This window comes from Colletes gigas, unplaced genomic scaffold, assembly GCF_013123115.1.
Source record: "Colletes gigas isolate AHSC1104 unplaced genomic scaffold, ASM1312311v1 Colletes_gigas_Sc00033, whole genome shotgun sequence".
NCBI lineage: Eukaryota > Metazoa > Arthropoda > Insecta > Hymenoptera > Colletidae > Colletes > Colletes gigas.
The window spans coordinates 353,456-372,650 of NW_025106662.1; the positions used below are offsets into that span (position 1 = coordinate 353,456).

At 38.1% G+C, this 19,195-nt stretch overlaps 1 protein-coding gene across 1 annotated transcript; it reads left to right on the forward strand.

Moving 5' to 3' along the window:
• Window positions 1–56: 56 nt before the first annotated feature.
• Window positions 57–18,974, forward strand: LOC122402152 (probable chitinase 10). Its single transcript, XM_043404734.1, has 16 exons — window positions 57–183; window positions 12,434–12,509; window positions 12,749–12,909; window positions 13,137–13,374; window positions 14,206–14,385; window positions 14,823–14,946; window positions 15,143–15,452; window positions 16,142–16,571; window positions 16,711–16,928; window positions 17,071–17,225; window positions 17,300–17,440; window positions 17,612–17,759; window positions 17,839–18,024; window positions 18,097–18,219; window positions 18,294–18,495; window positions 18,619–18,974. Exons 1-16 carry the CDS (start codon window positions 181–183, stop codon window positions 18,825–18,827), a joined length of 2,904 nt encoding a protein of 967 aa, XP_043260669.1. The 5' UTR covers window positions 57–180; the 3' UTR covers window positions 18,828–18,974.
• The last annotated feature ends 221 nt before the right edge of the window (window positions 18,975–19,195 follow it).

Here is a 19,195-nt window from a genome sequence, read left to right on the forward strand (position 1 = left end):
ATTGATTCGCATCGATAAACGTTTTTTTATTTTCTCTCGTTGTTCGCAGATACAGTACACAGTTTAACGTTTCGTTTTCTTATTCTCGGTCGAAGCGCGCTTCGAGTTTATTGAATTTCGTCTTGGTGCTAAATTCTACTTTAGGAGTTACATTTCCCTGAAAAAAAAACTGGACGAATCATGGTAAGCAAAAACACGATCGTGAATTTAACAAAAATAAAAGTTTCTTTCCTTGACGTTAAGAAGCGGTGAAAGAGGGGACCGATTTCATTCGCTGTTTCGAGGTCGTCTTTTCGCTCGGCTGTAACAGTTTGACTCCAATTACCCTCGTTCGTCGGAACCTTTGCAGTTTTGAATGAGGTTTCACCTGTCACCCGTTACCTCTCTCTTCGCCGACCAATTTTTTAAACAGACCGCGTACACGGTATAAATAGATTTTACGGATTTCGAAATTTTGTCGACTAGTCGACTTATCGATCCGTGTCGCGCAGAGGGGGAAACGAATACGGTTTTTCGGCTCCGTAGGCCAGTTTAAATCCCGTCCCCGAAAAAATTGATCCGGTTGTTATTTAATGTTTTTCCTTTTTTTCATCGTACGACTCTGTTTTCAAACTCGTTTTATTTTTCATTCGAACGATATTACATCACGCATAGATTCAAGCAAGACCACCGTGGAACCGGTCTGTAAAGAGATCGATTTGGAAGGGATTAAACCGGACATCGAGATCGCGGGTTGCGTCGCTCAATTTTTCTATCGATGATCGTGAATTTCGTCTAAGTTCGGCTCAAGAGGGTCGTGTGCTCGAAAATCGCGAGAAACGCGAGTCGCTTCGCAGTTTAAAATTAAACTTTTGATAGAGAGATGCAATAACTTCCGATAGCGCGATGGAATCAACGATACCAGTTATTTAAACTAGATAAGCTTCGTTTCGAAACATATGCAAAGGTAAACCACAAAATGTAGCGTTGAAAAATTGTGCTGACGTCAATCCTAACGAATCTAGCTTTCCTGTTTATATTAATTATTGAGAAATTATGAGGAACCTTTTTTTATAAGAGTCGTGGAAACTTCTTGGAAAGCTCAAACAGAAATTACTCTGTTAAAAGCTCGTATAACTTTCTTTTGATACGACAAACGTGTTTTCTAGATTATTAATTATATCTATCTGATGAGATTCTCCGTATTTAGAAATCACCAATCTCCGATTCTTCGACGGTATTATACCTGTTATGTAAAAACAAAGCTGCCAAAATAAACTACTCGTGCTATAGGAATAATTATTTAATTCTCGAATAATTTTCAAGGTTCGTCGCAGATGTGTACAAATAGAGATTGAAATGTTTCGATTATTGGAAAATTCAACATATTAAATAAGATTTACTTAAAAAAAAATTCTGATTTAGATTATTAGGAATAATCCAACGTTTCTGGTTATTTTCACAAAAACAAATAAACCAAATAGAATAATAATATTTTCGCTGTAACTGGGATTATCTTTTTTTGGTTTCGAAGATTACTGATCGTAATCATGTATATTAATATAATTACAAGTAGATGCTGTTGTAAGTTATTTATCGAAACAGTAATTTATTCCACGTGATAGTTATCATTTATTATTTGCATAAAAATGAATTTCTAACAATTATATTCTGAACTTTATTTTACGAGCACGTTGGACGTTTCAATCGTTCACCAGGATCGGTAAACGCAGAGGAAACGTCAATTGGGGAAAATGTCTCGATATCGGGACGTATCTCGTAAATCAGCCAGACAGGGACAGTTTTCTGCCCACGCATTCCCGAGGACCTTCGCTGTAACAAGTACTGAGAACTCGTTTTGTCCTTCCGGGTTACCCGAGCCCTCTCACTTTCATCGTGCGACGAACTCGTCGTTCTCCTTCTCGATAAAATCAAAGAGATCGAAAACGAAATCAGAAGGAACGAGTCCGCGCAATTTAAACGCCAAGGAAAGAATAGTCGAGCGACCCTTTAACCTTTTAGAGCACAGAAAAGGATGATTTATAAACGAGCCGCAATATTAATGGCACAGCTAAACGCGCGGACGAATCCTGATATAAATCACAGAGCGACGGTGAAAACGCAAACTCTCTATACACAGAGAGTGCTTCGAAAGTAGAAAAATTTACAGAAATAGCCAGAGAAAGGACAATGCCATGGGCCATTTTTTGGCACTCGTTAATATCGAGCCTGACAAGGGAATAACAATTTATTAAAGAAGATCTCGATTCTTTTAATATTAGCATTCACATGAGCGTGAATCTGAATAATAATTATTTAATGAACATATGGCGGGAATTCGTAGCGTACACATTGCGTTGGATAAAACAAGAAAACGACTCGTAACACTTTATTTGTACCACACGGTTAGACTAACGCGGGTCTTTCTAGTCTCGTGGAATGAAAGTAACTTGATCTAAAAATCCTAACGAAGTTGGCCACTGATTTTTCATAATTTCCTCGACCGCCGTATATACTCATTATTTACGTATAATTTAAATGAAATAAAGATTACGTTGTCACCTTTCTCGTAGCTCTTTGTAACAATTCCTTTTATAATTCAGCGTCCGAGCCTCCGTGGCCATCCTCGGATGCAACATATTGCGTTGAATTATTAATGAACGCTCCTGCCAATCGATAAACGTGACTGACTGTATAACGGTGAAGAAAAAGAGAAATGTTGTTCATATATCCATTGACACCGATCGGTGAAACTCCTGGGAACCTGATTCGCGGCGTTCGTCAACTCTTCGACCGAAACGTTTCGAGAAACTCAGACTATCGTTCAAAATTGCAGTGGCTTGAACCGATTTTTCCGTTGGAAAAGACGCGTTACGGGATATTAGAATGAAAGAGCGAAGATAGAAATAGACAGGGATGCTTGTAGATTTGTAAAGGAAACCAAAAGAAATTCGATAGATTTCCCGTAACGGCAGGAAGCTGTTAAAAGTTTCATAAGCGTCGGTCTCTGCAGCGTACAGTGGTCGGGTGCATGCCCGCGGCGGAAGTTGAGTGAAAACGGCTGGCAAACGTGCGTAGCCTGAAAACGATACGAATCGATAAGTGCTCGCGCCGTTCTACCCAGAAGAAATACTTGGAAGCAGGCCGAAGAACGAATGGACCCAGTTAACTTGCCTCGACTTTTTGCCCAAACAGGTTGGCAAAGTTTTCAAGATAAAATACGCTCGTCGGTATGCCCCGATCTACCGACAGGTACGACAGGTAGTGCCTTATGTAAGTTTCACACTCGAGTAACGTGTGCGCGAACCTCTTTTCCTTCATTCTACTCAACTGGCTAAAAGGATCGCCCATTTTTTTCCAAAGAAATTCAAACGCTGCGTCTCTAAATCAGTTGGATCTCAAGCCATTGCAGTTTTCGAAGAGAGTGCGTTTCTTTGCATAATTTTCTAACATCCGACGTATCCGATCTTCCAATGTCTCAACGAAAAAGCTTGCAATTAGGAGTTGTTAATAGTCCTTTGTTTCAGTTCAAGATCTTTTGCGTTTCCTATTATCGTACAGAGTATTAATTTGTCATCCCCAAGTTATTATACTTTTAAAAAATGGATGGCGCTCGTTTGACGCTTAGCGTGGTTAGATAGTATGATAAAACCGTTTGCATAAGATTGAATTCGTTGCTCGAGACCACGTGGCTGACTGTGAATCACGTCGAATTCCTACTTTTACACCGTGCAAGTTTATTGCTCTGTTTGGCACACACAGAGTGCGTGGCTACGGACTTACGCAATGAGAGATAGAAAGGCGAGGTGACTTAACGTTACGACGGTGATAACATCCCAGTGACCTTGAGTGGCTAGCTAATTTCAATACAATTATAGATCCTAATGCTTTGTTGGACGAAACGGACCATCTTGATCCATCGCTCCAAATTCTAAAAAATTATACTCACGGGTCGAAAATGTGACAGAATTGAAACTGACAAATCCAACATGGCCAACTTGAACGATACGAAGTTATTAGATTCGTGTGAACAATTGGTATGCAGGGGATTTTAACACTTCCAACTTTCACAAAAGGAAAAGTACGCTTGCACTTTGGAATTGCACCTGTGAAAGAAAACAAATTTAGAATAGTAAGATAGAAAAATACTATTGTGACATTTTTGTCGAGTTTTACTTGAAACAGAGTTCTAACCTGCCCCTATAGTTGCTAGCTACAACTTGTACACATTCTGTTAAGAGTACCCGCTTTTTTGTGACTTTCCCACTAGTACCGACTGCTGGAACGGTCAGTTCATAAATTATCTCATAATGTAAGAAACGGGAAAGATTACAACGGAAAACCGGATATCTGCCAGCGGGATATGAAGCCTGAAGGCCAGGCATCTATACCGTAAGGATGATCGCCATGGATAATAGGCATGGTTATACACTTACACAGGTCCCAAAACTTCCATGGTGGGAGTAGTCCTTTTAATAAGGTCAAGCATGTTTCACCAACTGGTCGTCACTCGCCGCAAAGCGCTGCAATCGTTAAACAAACTGTTAGAAATTTTAGAGTAAACATACATTAACATTTTTCTCTTAAATCGTTATATCACTGTTATACCATATGAAATTTTTTCTTGTTCTATTTGGTCCAAATAAAGCATTGCCAAATTAATTGTATAACTAAATGTATCAATATGACTTAATTTCATTAAATGATCCAGGTAAAACGTTTGTTCCTTCTCTACTGATCAACGTGATGAGCGATTTTTCAAATTTTAGAATAAGTCGATATAGCGCGTTCGTCTATTAGAGTCTCTAGTTTCACGGTCTATGAACGTGATCGTACATTTTAGTCGCGTAAAGGAATATCTTGGGCACTGATCGATGAAACAGCGATTTGTAAAAACGAGATCATCTCTCTCGTAGCCTCCTCTGTAATACTGAACTGACCTAACACAGTTCTTCTGAGATGGTTGGAACGGTATAATCACCTGACCCAGTTTGCAGAATCAGCCTGTATATTTTCCAAAATATTGTCGTTCCATCCCATAGCTAGTATGTCAATGTACCTAAACGGGCACGCAAACTGAGCGGAGAAGGAACGTCTGCCGAGTGTTTAGAAAACGTGTAACCTGGATTACATGCTGTAGTCTGAATGGCCTGTAATCATCATCGTGAAAGGAAACGATCAACACCTGCCACGACCATAGAAGATGCGTGCGAATATTCTCGTTTAAAAGATTTATCGTGGTTCGTGGTTCGAAAATTTCCTTAATATAGCCCAGCAAATGTTAAATTACCGCCGATCGAAAGATAATTAATGCGTTTACATTTAATTTGTCGTCAAGTAACGAGAACTTTATTTGCGTTTCGTATAAAATACATACAGAGTTAATAATTCAAATTTTTCAATCGCTGATCGAGGCAACGTTGCTCGTGGCACGATTCAGTAACGCGAAAAATAATAGAACCTCATTTTACGGTGAAAGCTTTCACTCGATTTTAAGTTAAACGATAATTATTATGCCCGCGGTTAATAAAATCTGCAACCTCGTTTAAAAGTCCCGTAAAAAATTTCAGTCGCGGTAGAAATTCAAATTTCGGTGAAAGTGGAAAGAGGCGACACCGAAAACTGTTGCTAATTGGGTAACGGTGTGTCCAAAGAACTTGTATTTCTATACTTTCTTTCATATGTATAATTTAGCAGAGATCGTATCGTTCGAGTAATTCGCATAATAGACTTTAGAAACGCATACCATAGTGCTCTAAATAAAGCAAAGCTGTTTTCTCAGAAACCAACAAAGATACCAAATTCTTTTTTTTAATCGAAGGATCCAGGGAGAAATTCTTTTAGGACCCCATAGATTAAATTGAAGGTGGTATTGTTATTCGAACAGCCCATGTAACTTAAATATTCGCTGGAGAAAACATCAGGGACAAAAATATACTTATTACTCATTTTACATTGCATTCTACCGATCCTATTCTTGTAGTCCACATTAGTGTAATATAGGACGAACTATGAATTCAATATTTTCAGATAGCGTAGCGATATTGACGTAGCTCAACTTCGTAATCAGTGTTCAAAAATTTACTTTTACATATTCATCGAGCCTTTTCTGTATCTGTGCCCGCAAAGTAGAAAAGGAAACGTGTAAAACGATTTGCAAAAATGAAACGAGATACGCGATGGACGATAGCGGGAAAGGAAAAAGGAAACGGCAATGTCCCGTGTCGTTGAAATGAAAATTGAAAGTAGGATCGTTTAAGGTCAAATAAAAGGAAGCGGTGAATTACGCGCGCTCATGGCACGCTGAATAAATTGCTATACGACGCTTCTACGTCTGTGTAGTAATAATTACGTCATCGTGGCTTGTAAAAACTATCGTTGATTACTTACAATCAAATTTATCGTCTATTCTTTCGTGAAATATTAATTAAACATTCGATCGCGAACAAACAGAAATAAAACTAAGCCCACGCATTTATCGTCGAATGTAAGGAACGTTATCGATTCGTTCGGACGGAATGGATTTTGTAAATATCACATAACTGTAATAAAGTCGATAACAAGGTTGACGAGCGATTGTATTAGGTGAGAAATAAATGACCGATCGACACGTGCCCGTATGCTTGGCAATAAAGCATTGGAAACCTGAAAATAAGTCGAAAATATAAATTTTGTTTTAAAAAATATCGAGTATTAATATAGCATTGCTTTTACTTTTATTGTTAAACGACACCAGTCAGGATTAAATAATTCTTTTATGACAGTTAAAGGGATTAAAGTAACTATCGATGATAAAAAAATATGCATTTATATTGTTCTACTTAAAAATTACTGAAATCAAAAATGATAAATCTTTTATGACAAAAAAACGAAGCCTGAACCGATCATTGATTTCCCGCAAATCTGATAAAATAGAATTTACATGGGACGAAGACACGGTTGACAAGTGATTGTTAAAAGTTTTGACATCGATAGAACGACGGAAAATAAATAGCTAGCTTCTGTGTGCACACGATGGACCGATTTCGATCTCGTGTGGTTGCAGGGAATTGCCGTAATGGCGGTCTTGCAAAACGATGAAACAAGACTGACAAATGTGAGAAAACGTCAGACAAACGAAGAAGAGAGGCTCTAAGTTTGCAAGACGAGAAACGTAGCAGAGTATCAGGTCATTATACGAATAACAATTTATTCGAATAAACGCGTATTGCAACACGCTTTCTTCAAGTTCACGAATAAGATGCCATTATTCGCGGGCAGTGAATTAATTTTCTGCTCGAATAAATCTCTGTTTAAATAAAGAATAGAGCAAAAATATAATATTATAATGAAAGTAATACGTCGAAACGGACTAGGTTGTTTCACAATAAGTTGTTAATTTGGTCTCCAATAATAGGAGATATTATTAATTTAAAATTCAAAATTTTTGGGTTTCTGATTTCTCAAAGAATTACAATTACTATTATACTGCTAATATAAAATTGCAAATCTGTGTGTGTTGTGGTATCTCTAGAGCTCTTGCTATTTTTATTAAAAATATTAGCTAAAAATATTGTTATATTAAAATTAAATTCTTTTTAAAACTCTGTAACTGAATATGTGCTTCATTCAGCTTTCTTCTTACAACCACGTTCGTGGCCCTGGTAATTTTTAATCGAAAACGTCAGCCAGTACAATCCGTTCTACCAAATCAATTTTTTATCGATAAAATATTGTTCTTATAGAGATTTCGTTGCGACACACAATCCTGTACTCGCTGCTTCCGTCACAGTTTTTGTCCGTACTTCGTAAGGAACCGAAGGGAAACGGTTGCTAGTTTCCGTGAAATGAAACTAAACGAAACGGGAGCAAGAAAGGAGGCAAGAAGGGTAAACTTAATACGGTGTACATACATGATACGGTGAAAAAGAAAGCTAAACTCGGTCTCACGATGCTTTACGGTACCTTTCTCCGGCCACTACGATAAAAGACTTCCCCCCTGACTCTTCGTGCCTCCTCCATCTTTGTCGTGTTCGGTTTATGCGAGCTTCCAGGTCTGGCCGACAATGAGCAGTGCAAACGCAAAGTTACCTGGGACAACAAAATTTATTTAAAACAGCAACTTGAAAATAATCATTTCCGAATAATGTTGACTTATTTGAGAAAATAATGTATTTCTTGATTAAACATTTTTTCTTTCGAATAACGTTAATTCTCCGACCTATGTTTACTACACTTAGCAAGTATATGTATATTTGATCGTTCTCGTTTTCCGTTTAACGAATTATCGCATGTTTTGTTTCTAAACGTGGCGGTAAACATTTTCTCTTTAATACCAGGTATCGTATTGAATTCTTGGTTTCTACCGTTACAGAAGAATGTAATTTCAGAAGCCTACGCTCTGTTTATGTAATGGAACGTTCAGATAATGGATGATCTATTGTAATTCTTCCGAGACATAAATTCACCGAGCGTTGGGTCGCGTTAAATAACAATGCTTCCTGTTAATGTTAATTTAAAACTAGTCAGGCAATATTTTCCATGAAATTTCTTTTAAAGTTCGATTCGATCGTATATTTTATATTAATTGTCGTTTTGAAACAACAGTACGTCCTACGAAGATTCAATGTACATCTGTTTTACAATATCTAACCCTGTAGCGGACAGAGTTAAAAGTTTCTGTTTACCGTAATTGTTGTACACGTAAATCACTGCGCGCAGGGATCGACGTAATTTCAAAACATTGCATATGTAACCGCGAGCGATAAGTTACGAAATTTCATACAATAATGTTTCACGTAACGTAAGGGAAAAGAAAGATTAACGAACGAACCGTGGCGATGGAAAAGACAAAAGTAAAAAGAGGTATGCTCGTCGCGAAGCCGGTATCGGCTGACTATATAATCGGTAGAATAATTACGTTCTCCCCTTAATAGGCAATCTGGAGGATCGATTTCTCTGCTCGTATGGAATCGATAATTAGATGTTCGTTCACGACAGCGATACGACGACGGTGGTTCTCGAAAATCTGGAACACCGATTGTCGGTGAAATTTTCACGGATGGTCGATCACCGACGATCTATTCGACTAAAGCAACCTCGACGCAGGGAACGAAACATTTTAACGACAGTTATTTCTGTTCGTAAATTACGGAGATACTTTAATCTACAACTTTCAAAAAAACAATTTTTCTTTTTTTCTCGTGTCTTACTATTACCGTAACGTAATTATAATAACAGTGATACAAAGAATTCTTTTTTACCCAATTTTATTTCCAACAGGAAGACTGTAAGAACCGAACGACTCTTGCGACACGTTCAACGAAGTTTCGTTGATTTTTAGAACGTTCTGACTACAGAAAACAAAAGAACGGTACGATATACTGTGCGGAGAACGCGAGGGGGAGGGGGAGGGAAACATTTGTATGCAAATGCATAAATCTGATGCGAGTTTACCTCCTTTTGGAAAGAATACTGTTCCCGGTTTTGTTCTTTAATCTCCGTAGATCGCGTTAATTAGTAAGCAGCGATAATAATGAAGCAACTAAAAAGTATAACGTGGAATAATTACGAACATAATAAAACGCTCCCGTCAACGTAATTGCAACGGTGAAAATATCGTAGAAGAAACATTCACCGTACCGGGCGTGAATGTAAACGAATATTTAATCGCTTATTTAGTAATTTCACTTTATAGCGGACGAATTGTGAAATTTGTTTTAATGCGCGGTGTCGAGGTGCATTCTTCGACCGATCTGTAACACCGATTACTTTAATAAAATGAAATAAAGCAATTTCTTTCAACGGTCTTATTTACTACCGAAAGCTCGTTACGTTGATAGCATGTGAAAACATTATCGACACTGCAGTATTATTTAATAATAACAATAGTAAATACGACAGAGAATTTGCGGGGAATTTCATAACAGAATATTTAAAGCGATTAAATATAAGTGTGTCAGTACCGCTAACGTTACAAATTTAGTTTTTTGGAACAAATTTAAAATACATTATACAATATTTTATCAGAATTAAAATAGGTTTTTTGCTTCTTATTATTCTATGATCATTTCTTATCGTTTAATAATATTATCAAAATAAATATCAAACGCTTTCTTTCGACCGCCCGTGGAACTTAAAAATAAACAGAAACGAGTGGGGGTGGACTATAGATTTTTCTGGGCTGTGGATGGGGTGCGTTTGGTCGCTGATCGACCAAAGTCGTCGACGCCACAATGAATCGAAAACGTCTCGGTGTTCTAGAAAGTCCAGAGCCAACGTTGCACCCGTTAAGCGTTTCGTTCCCGCGGAGAAACAGAAAAAGAACAAAACGTATGAAAAGCATTTCAATCGTGAGATTTAGAAAATATATCCGAGTTACCGCGCCATTGGGTTTTGCGTTTCTATTTATGCCAACGGTGCTTTCCCTTCGTCGCTATAATAAGTGTCACGAAAACAAATGCTCGTCCGAATCTCTCCATTGTGCTTTAATTGCATCGAGTCTACGCTAGGTCGTATTAAGAAATTCCGAGTTGTTCTTGATAACATTAATTATACAGAATGTTAAACTAGACCTAGACATCTATCGAACCACTGTTTCTTTGTTTTGTCAATCTCTGTCGGTCTTTAACACTAAACTTAACGTTACAGAACTCATAAACATTATTTATTAGCAATTTATATCCTAATAAATATATATCATAATTAAAAGAAAAACTGCATTTTAATTTAATTGCCAGTATACCGAATTGCAATAATAATATACGCGACGAGTGTCCGTAAGCTTAACGTTAATCAAATTTTCATGTAAGAAAAAGCGAAGAACAAGCCCTTAACTCGAGGTTGATCTTCCTTTCTCTTTTCAATAACGCGTACGCCCGTAAACTTATTATTTCTGCTTGCTTTAGCGATCGCTGTCGATGGCGCGATTCACTTTCTATCAACTCCAATCTACTTCCACAGATTTAAGCCCATAAATCTATCGAAGGAGATTCTAAAATCCATTAGAGTAGATATGGTATCGGGTTCCCGCAACGGCACGATACAGTATTAGAAAGTGCGCGGATACGTTGCTTGCATTGGAAACTTGTCACGGCGATATTTCTGCTGCAGATGGGACAGACACTACAGAGAACGATTTCCCAATCGTCGTTATGCAGATAAACGAGTAATTCAAAGAGCCGCGCAGACGTTATCTTTTTTCTTTTTTTTGCATCGTATCACGAGAAATCATAGTTACCGAGCAAATCTCTGTTTGCAAAAAAAGAGAAGGAGTAACAGACCTTTAGCAATTTCTAACATCATAGAAATTAGAGAATTAACTTTTTAATAATGAAGCGTAACTTTCTATGAAACCTACCACGAGCAGCTTTGTTTTCCACGGCGGACCGATTATATTAATTTTGCTCGAACAAGGAAGTTCGCGATTCTCGATTTTCATTATACAAAACATTTACTTAGCAATTCGTGGAGGAAACCGCAACCGGCTTTCTCTGAATTTTTCTGCGTACCGAAAATCCGGGTCATGGACCTGGTTGTGTTGCTGTTAAATTATAGGTCCAGAAATGAAAAATACCCAAGAGAAAACGTCCTTACACGCGATTGTGCTTGGAGTCGAGACGGGTCGTCTCGAGTACCCATCCTCGGTGATGTGGAAAGCGTTGAAAGGGCTGATGATTATTGGTTATGGTGTGGTGCAGCCAGAGGGGTAGATTCCCTGCTTGAGATCATCAGAACTTGATGGTATAGGATGATTCCTCGTCCCTGGAATAATATAGAATCAGATTAGAATGATAAGATCCAGAAAAAACGTTCTTGCATGCAACAGTACAGGGTTTTCCCATAAGATAGAACTCAAAAAACTGCAAAAGATAACGTGGTGCTCATTGTTTTATATTAATTATGTTCATAGGTTAAACATAATATTTTCAACCGAACCGGTGGATTCAGAATGTTTCTATTAAACGACGAATTTTGATAATAAGTTTTAATAATTTCAATACATTAAATGTTCATTAAATGTGCAAGTACAAGCAAATGTTTATCTGTTCATGATGAAAGTTTTATCATTTTTATTGGAAAACTCTTGGCGGAAAAATTCGAATGAAAGATTCTAGAGACCAAAATAAGACGAAAATCAAGAATACCAATTTGTTGATCGAGGCTTCGTTAAAAAGTTATTAACATTTAAAGTTGCGTGCGCGCGATACGTAAGTAAGCAGAGTTTCTTATGTTGAGTGAGAACCACTATCGCATTACCATTCTACAGGCGAATCTTTAAACGTTAATAACTTTTTAACGAAGCCTCGATCAACAAATTGGTATTTTTAACTTTCATCTTATTTTGGTCTCTGGAATCACCCATTAAAATTTATTCCCCGGATGACCGAACACCCTGTATAAAACTGAATATTTTAATGCTTTTCTTTTCTAGCCAATTATTCTAAACATAATGATAGCTTGATGTACTTTTCAGGTGTCCACCGGCAGAGCGTCCTGGCTACTGCTCATCTGCCTAATCATACTCTTTGGTATCTTCGAAAATGGAGACGGTAATATATGTATAATTTGGACCAGTATTTTTTCTCATAAACGATAAATATTAAAGGAAAACTGCATCTAAATAAAATAAATCGTGCATTACGTTCAAACCAGAACTCCATAATTTGTTTTCTCTGTTATTTTTTATCTCAGTACGCATAAACAAATAGAAAAAAATAGCCTAAACGTAAAGAATATAAACTATCGTTTACAATTTGTTGACCAGTGATAATTAAACAATGCTGCACAGGTGCGAGGAAGAGATTCCGTAGGCCGACAACCGAAAGTCCGTCGATATCAAATGATCAGGAAGTGTCGGCTAGCGTGAACAGATTCAAGGTCACGCGAAATCGTATCAACACGAAAAACAAGAAAAATGAAATCCAAACTGGCAAGACCGATGACTACAAGGTAGGTACGACGAAGCGTACTATTCCGAAGGTTCCATTTGTTAATACTGTTTCCGCGAGACTCGAAATTATTTTCCAAAAATCATTTTTCCTTCGATAGCGTGATGTTAGAAATAACATAATTTCCATTAACAATTATTTCCACGCTAATTGTATTAAAATGCAAAGGTGTTAATGAAAACCAATAAAAAATATAAATAATTTGCAGTATAATTTCCACGTTTGCAGCTTGTATGTTATTATACAAATTGGTCCCAGTACCGAACGAAAATTGGGAAATTCCTACCGGAAGACATTCAAGCTGATCTGTGCACTCATATCATATTTGCGTTCGGCTGGTTGAAGAAAAACAAACTGACGAGTTTCGAATCGAACGATGAAACAAAAGATGGAAAAACGGGATTGTACGATAGAATTATGACCCTGAAGAAGGCCAATCCTTCTCTGAAAATTCTGCTCGCGATAGGTGAGTTTTTTTCGAGAGAACGTACCTATTTTTATTTCTCTTGCGTTCGATCATTCGAACACGGATGTTGATGGACTTATTACAGTTAGATACCCATTGTCAGCAATCGCGTGACTTCTTTGTAAATGACGGTTGCCGCTCCACGAATTTTCTTCTGATAGTCGAGTCATTGATTACAAATTCTTTCTATGCAAATAAATTCACACGACGCACATGATACATTCAAACGCGTACGATTCTATTTAACACTTTAATGGCCGCACGTATCACGCGAAAACCGTTGTCCGTCACCACTGATATTGTACACCAAAGTGAGATACACGAAGGTGCTAGGAATATTATTATAAGGAATTATAAATGTAACCTCAACAAACGTAATAAGTTGAATGTATGATGAAATGGTAACTGATACAGTAGATCACGCGCACGTGACAGTGGCCGACGTCTGCTGGCTCACAAAGTCACGTATACGTGACAACGGCCGTCAATGCGTTAGGAAATAAATTTGACACTCGTATGCCCTCTATAAACGTTGAACGAGTTTACCCCTAACCTATTTAGTCCTTGGCGCTTGCAATTGGCAGCTCCTGCCCTCTATGATGACCTTATTGTAACACTAAAATTATACATGTTATCTATAAATGATAGATTAGATAAAACTGTAATTTTTTTTTAAAGTTCAATGACCCAAAAAATACAAATAAGCTTCTTTTACTTATACCAAGTTTTTGGAACATTTCGCGTAAAAGGAAGTATTAGAGTTAAATCCGTATAAATTGCTCCTTTTACATAAAAAATTGTGAAAAAGGCAACTTTGATGATTTTGATCAGGTGGTTGGTCATTTGGCACCCAGAAGTTCAAGGACGTGTCTTCGACGAGATACGCACGGCAGACATTTATCTACAGCGCCATACCGTATTTAAGAGATCGAAATTTCGATGGCCTTGATATCGATTGGGAATACCCGAAAGGAGGAGATGATAAAAAGAACTACATTCTTCTATTGAAAGGTTTGGTACTCCAAACAGAAACTATCGGAAACGTAATCAGACTTTGTCTAGGAACTAAAACTTAATTAATAATTACTTATTTTTTAATATAGTATACAATATTTAAACTTGTAATATTTATAAACAGATAGGAGGGGACGAGTGGAAATTATTGTGTCTTGTACAGATTTGGACACATTTGAAATTAAATGAAATTATTTCAAATACTTTGTTATTTTTATTTTTAAAATAATATAGGAAAAGTAACGTTATTCGAGTTATTACAAATAAAAACTAGAAAATAAAATAAGTAATTATCAAACAAACTAACGCAAGATTATTTCAAATAACATCTAACCGAATAAGATAGTATATTATTTTAACGACCACCTTTCGTATGTTCTGTTTCAATAATAGCCTAGTTTTTGCCAGATTATTGTTAATTGGTACATTTTCAGAGCTTCGGGAAGCATTCGAGGCAGAAGCTCAAGAGAAGAAGATGCCACGGCTTCTTTTGACCGCTGCTGTACCTGTTGGTCCAGACAACGTTAAGAGCGGATACGATGTTCCGGCTGTTGCAAGGTAAATTATTAACAGTCAATGCCTGTTATTATTAAAATTATTTGACGAATCGACGGTCGAATTAGTTAAAAAAATTGTGTGTCGAACTGGACTCGAAAATTATTGGGACGAAATAGGAAGCCGAGTCCAGCTGGGTATAGGACGACAAAGGGTTGAAATTGTGCTGGAAAAAGATCATATGGGATGTCTTGTTTAGTTACTTGGACTTCATCAATTTAATGGCGTACGACTTTCACGGTAAATGGGAAAGAGAAACGGGCCATAATGCGCCATTGTACGCCTCGTCATTGGACTCCGAGTGGCAGAAGCAGCTCAGCGTAGATAACGCGGCGTCGATGTGGGTTCGGTTGGGTGCCCCTAAAGAGAAATTAATAATAGGCATGCCAACTTACGGACGATCCTTCACTCTCTCGAATCCTGCGAATTTCCGTGTTCATTCACCTGCCAGTGGCGGTGGAAAGGCCGGCGAATACACCAAAGAATCCGGATTTCTTGCCTATTATGAGGTATTTAAGAACACTTTGTTAATATTTCATTTTGTAGACCATCGTTCATATCGTTAAAGTAAAAATAACAAAATAATTCAATTACACCGATAAATTGATCAAATTTAATGAAGACGCGAATGGATTAAACGACGTTGTTGAACAAATAGAGGGTGTTCGGCCACCCCTTTGAAAAATTTTAATGGGAGATTCTAGAAGCCAAAATAGACCGAAAATCAAGAATATCAATTTGTTGATGGAGGCTTCGTTAAAAAGTTATTAACGTTTAAAGTTCCACCCGTACTGAATTTTTTTTCTCGAAAATGCGCAGGATTTCGGGATATGTCTATTCACCAAAAATGATTATAATAGACCCCTACAACCAAAAATAATTTTTCCAGAACGATTTGAAATTTTGTAATTTTGTCGAAAAATTTCACACCTTCTTGAATTTTTTTCTCAAATGTGGGTAGGATTTCGAGGGTATGTCTAATGACCAAAAATGATTGTAATTGACTCTTGTAATCAAAAATAATTTTTTTAGAATGATCTGAGATTTTTTAATTTAATTTTGTTAATAACTTTTTAACGAAGCCTCAATCAAGAAATTGATATTCTTGATTTTCGTTTTATTTTGGCCTCTAGAATCTCCCATTAAAATTGTTTCCTCGGATGCCCAAACACCCTGTATATGTATATTTTTTAAAAAGATTTGCGAGATGCTGCAAAATGGCGCGGCGTACGTGTGGGACGACGAAATGAAGGTACCCTACTTGGTGCAAAACGAACAATGGGTCGGCTTCGACGACGAGAAGTCTATCCGTATAAAAATGGATTGGCTGAAGAGCAAAGGTTACGGGGGCGCGATGGTGTGGACGGTGGACATGGACGATTTCAACGGTACAGTCTGCGGTGGGAACATTCGGTATCCTCTGATCGGAGCGATGAGGGAAGAATTACTAGGTATCTCGAGGGGCTCGAACGCGAAGGACGTCGATTGGAGCTCCGTGGCCGCCACCGTGACGGAAGTTATCCAAAAGAAACCGGAAGCTTACAAAATATCGGTCTCCGATGTCCTCAGCAAAGCTAAGAAAGTTGCGAAACCGACGACGCAACTCGTCATCAACAGTCCGGCCAATGGTAAGGTTTTTTGCGTTTTACCGGTGATTCTGGTTTGTAATTTTTAAAAAAATGAAATTCAAAGAAAAAAGAAATAAAAATACATATGTGGTTCCACGGTATTTGCGTTTACGCGGGATTACCTTTCTCCTGTTCGTAGAAAGAGGGGCCCAATCTATGTGTTATCTGACGAATTGGTCGCACAGAAGACCGGGAGCTGGAAAATTCATGCCCGAGGACATCGATCCGACGCTCTGTACTCACATAGTCTACGCGTTTGCGACCTTGAAGAATCATCTACTCGTGGAGGAGAGCGACAAAGACGCGGAGATGTACAATCGACTGATCGCCCTTCGGGATAAGAACCCAGATATCAAGGTGAAGCTTTTTCGTGGCAACCTGTAAAATTCTTTCCTGTTTTTTTAATGAAGTTTCACGATGTTCAATGGATGCGAAAAGGAAAAATTACGTACAATAAAGTGGTACACACCTTTTGAAATAACAAACGATAACTTTACAGATACTACTAGCGATCGGTGGTTGGGCCTTTGGGTCCACGCCGTTCAAAGAGCTGACCAGCAACACTTTCCGCATGAATCAATTCGTGTACGAGGCCATCGATTTCTTGAGAGAATATAAATTCGATGGTCTAGACGTCGACTGGGAATACCCTCGGTGAGAACCTGAAAACGATTTTGTGTTAATTCAGAACCCGTACCGAAACTTGTATCGAAATTGTCTTGAATCAGGGGTAGCGACGATCGAGCGGCTTACGTGAATCTTCTAAAAGAGCTCAGACTTGCTTTCGAGGGCGAGGCGAAGAGTTCTGGCCAACCGAAACTAATTTTGTCAGCCGCGGTGCCTGCTAGTTTCGAAGCTATTGCGGCGGGGTAAGTTCTCCACCATGATTTCCGTTCCATCTTGTACAGCATCTATAAACTGTAATCGTTAATTAATAATTGAAGAACAATGGAGACGACTGGCTCAATAAACGAGGAAATACACATGTTTTTGTCTCGATTCCATACCAAAGATTTGTACGTAATTTATGTGAATTTTAGATACGATGTGTCTGAAATATCAAAGTATCTGGATTTCATTAACGTCATGACGTACGACTTCCATGGCCAATGGGAGAGACAGGTCGGTCACAATAGTCCACTGTTTCCTTTGGAAAGTGCTACCAGTTATCAGAAAAAATTGACAGTAGTAAGTATGAAATTATAAGGAATATTATATTTTGTTACTTAAATTTTGTTGCTTAAACGATGCTTTCTTTGCGTTATAGGACTACAGTGCGAGGGAATGGGTGAAGCAAGGAGCTCCTAAGGAAAAGTTGATGATTGGAATGCCAACTTATGGCAGGTCCTTCACACTGGTGGACAAAGAGAAGTTTGACATTGGTGCACCAGCTTCGGGCGGAGGAACGTCCGGAAACTTCACCAGCGAATCCGGATTCCTTTCCTACTACGAGGTACCATGCATCGCCAAACGTTTCTTTCTCAGCGAATGCAACATACTCAGTGTTGTATCGTTAAATGTTTAGGTTTGTGGCTTCCTGAACGAAGACAATACCACTCTAGTTTGGGACAGCGAGCAGCAAGTACCTTTCGCGTACAGAGAAGACCAATGGGTCGGATTCGACGACGAAAGAAGCCTCATAAATAAGGTGAAAGATAATAGAAAAGCTTAGTAATTAATTCTCATGGAAAAATGTATTCGAACGCTTTTGCGCCCCGTTAGATGCAATGGCTGAAGGAAGAAGGTTTCGGAGGTATAATGATATGGTCGGTGGACATGGACGACTTTAAAGGAATCTGTGGCGGCGGAAAGTATCCGCTGATCAAAGCTATGAAGAAAGAATTGCAAGACTACAAAGTGAAACTGGAATACGACGGTCCTTACGAGAGCAACTCGAGAAACGGAAGGTACACCACCAAAGATCGTAAGTATTTATACATTTTATTAATTTAATTCCGCTTGATTAAATTAATTTAACGACCCGCCTTTCTTCGAACAATTTACTTTTACACGGACCGTCGATATTTAAAAAATATTATTTTTCCAGCAAACGAAGTGTCGTGCGACGAGGAGGATAACCATATATCTTATCATCCCGATAAAAACGACTGCACTATGTATTATATGTGCGAGGGCGAGAGGAAGCATCACATGCCCTGCCCGGTCAATTTGGTTTTCAATCCCAACGAGAACGTCTGTGATTGGCCCGAGAACGTCGAAGGTTGTTTGCAGCACACGCAAGCACCGCCAGTGTAAATCGAAAACAAAAGAAAAAGGGACACAAATTATAATATTTGCGAAATTGCAAGCGACGTAGGAACATTAAGGAATACTCACGACCAGTCCGATCGATTGGTCGCTGACAAAATTTACTACTCCCGACTTAATACTTCCTTTCTGTAATATCCGTTCTTCCATTCGTCCCTTTTCACCGTATTTTTGTCTCTCCTTGTCGAGTACCTGGCGAGTTTTCTCTGCCTTTTTTTTGTCATTTGTATAAAACACATACTTACTATACCATGACAAATTTTTTTTGTAAATAAAAAGAAAATTCTACGAAGTAAGAGTAACTTTTTGAAATTTTTTATTAGTCAAAACCGATCGTCTCGTTTGTAAAATCGGCA

Coding starts and splice junctions, on each gene's coding strand:
- LOC122402152 (XM_043404734.1), top strand. Junction 16,572..16,710: donor CATCAACAGTCCGGCCAATG/GTAAGGTTTTTT, acceptor TCCTGTTCGTAG/AAAGAGGGGCCCAATCTATG. Junction 17,760..17,838: donor ATCAGAAAAAATTGACAGTA/GTAAGTATGAAA, acceptor TTTGCGTTATAG/GACTACAGTGCGAGGGAATG.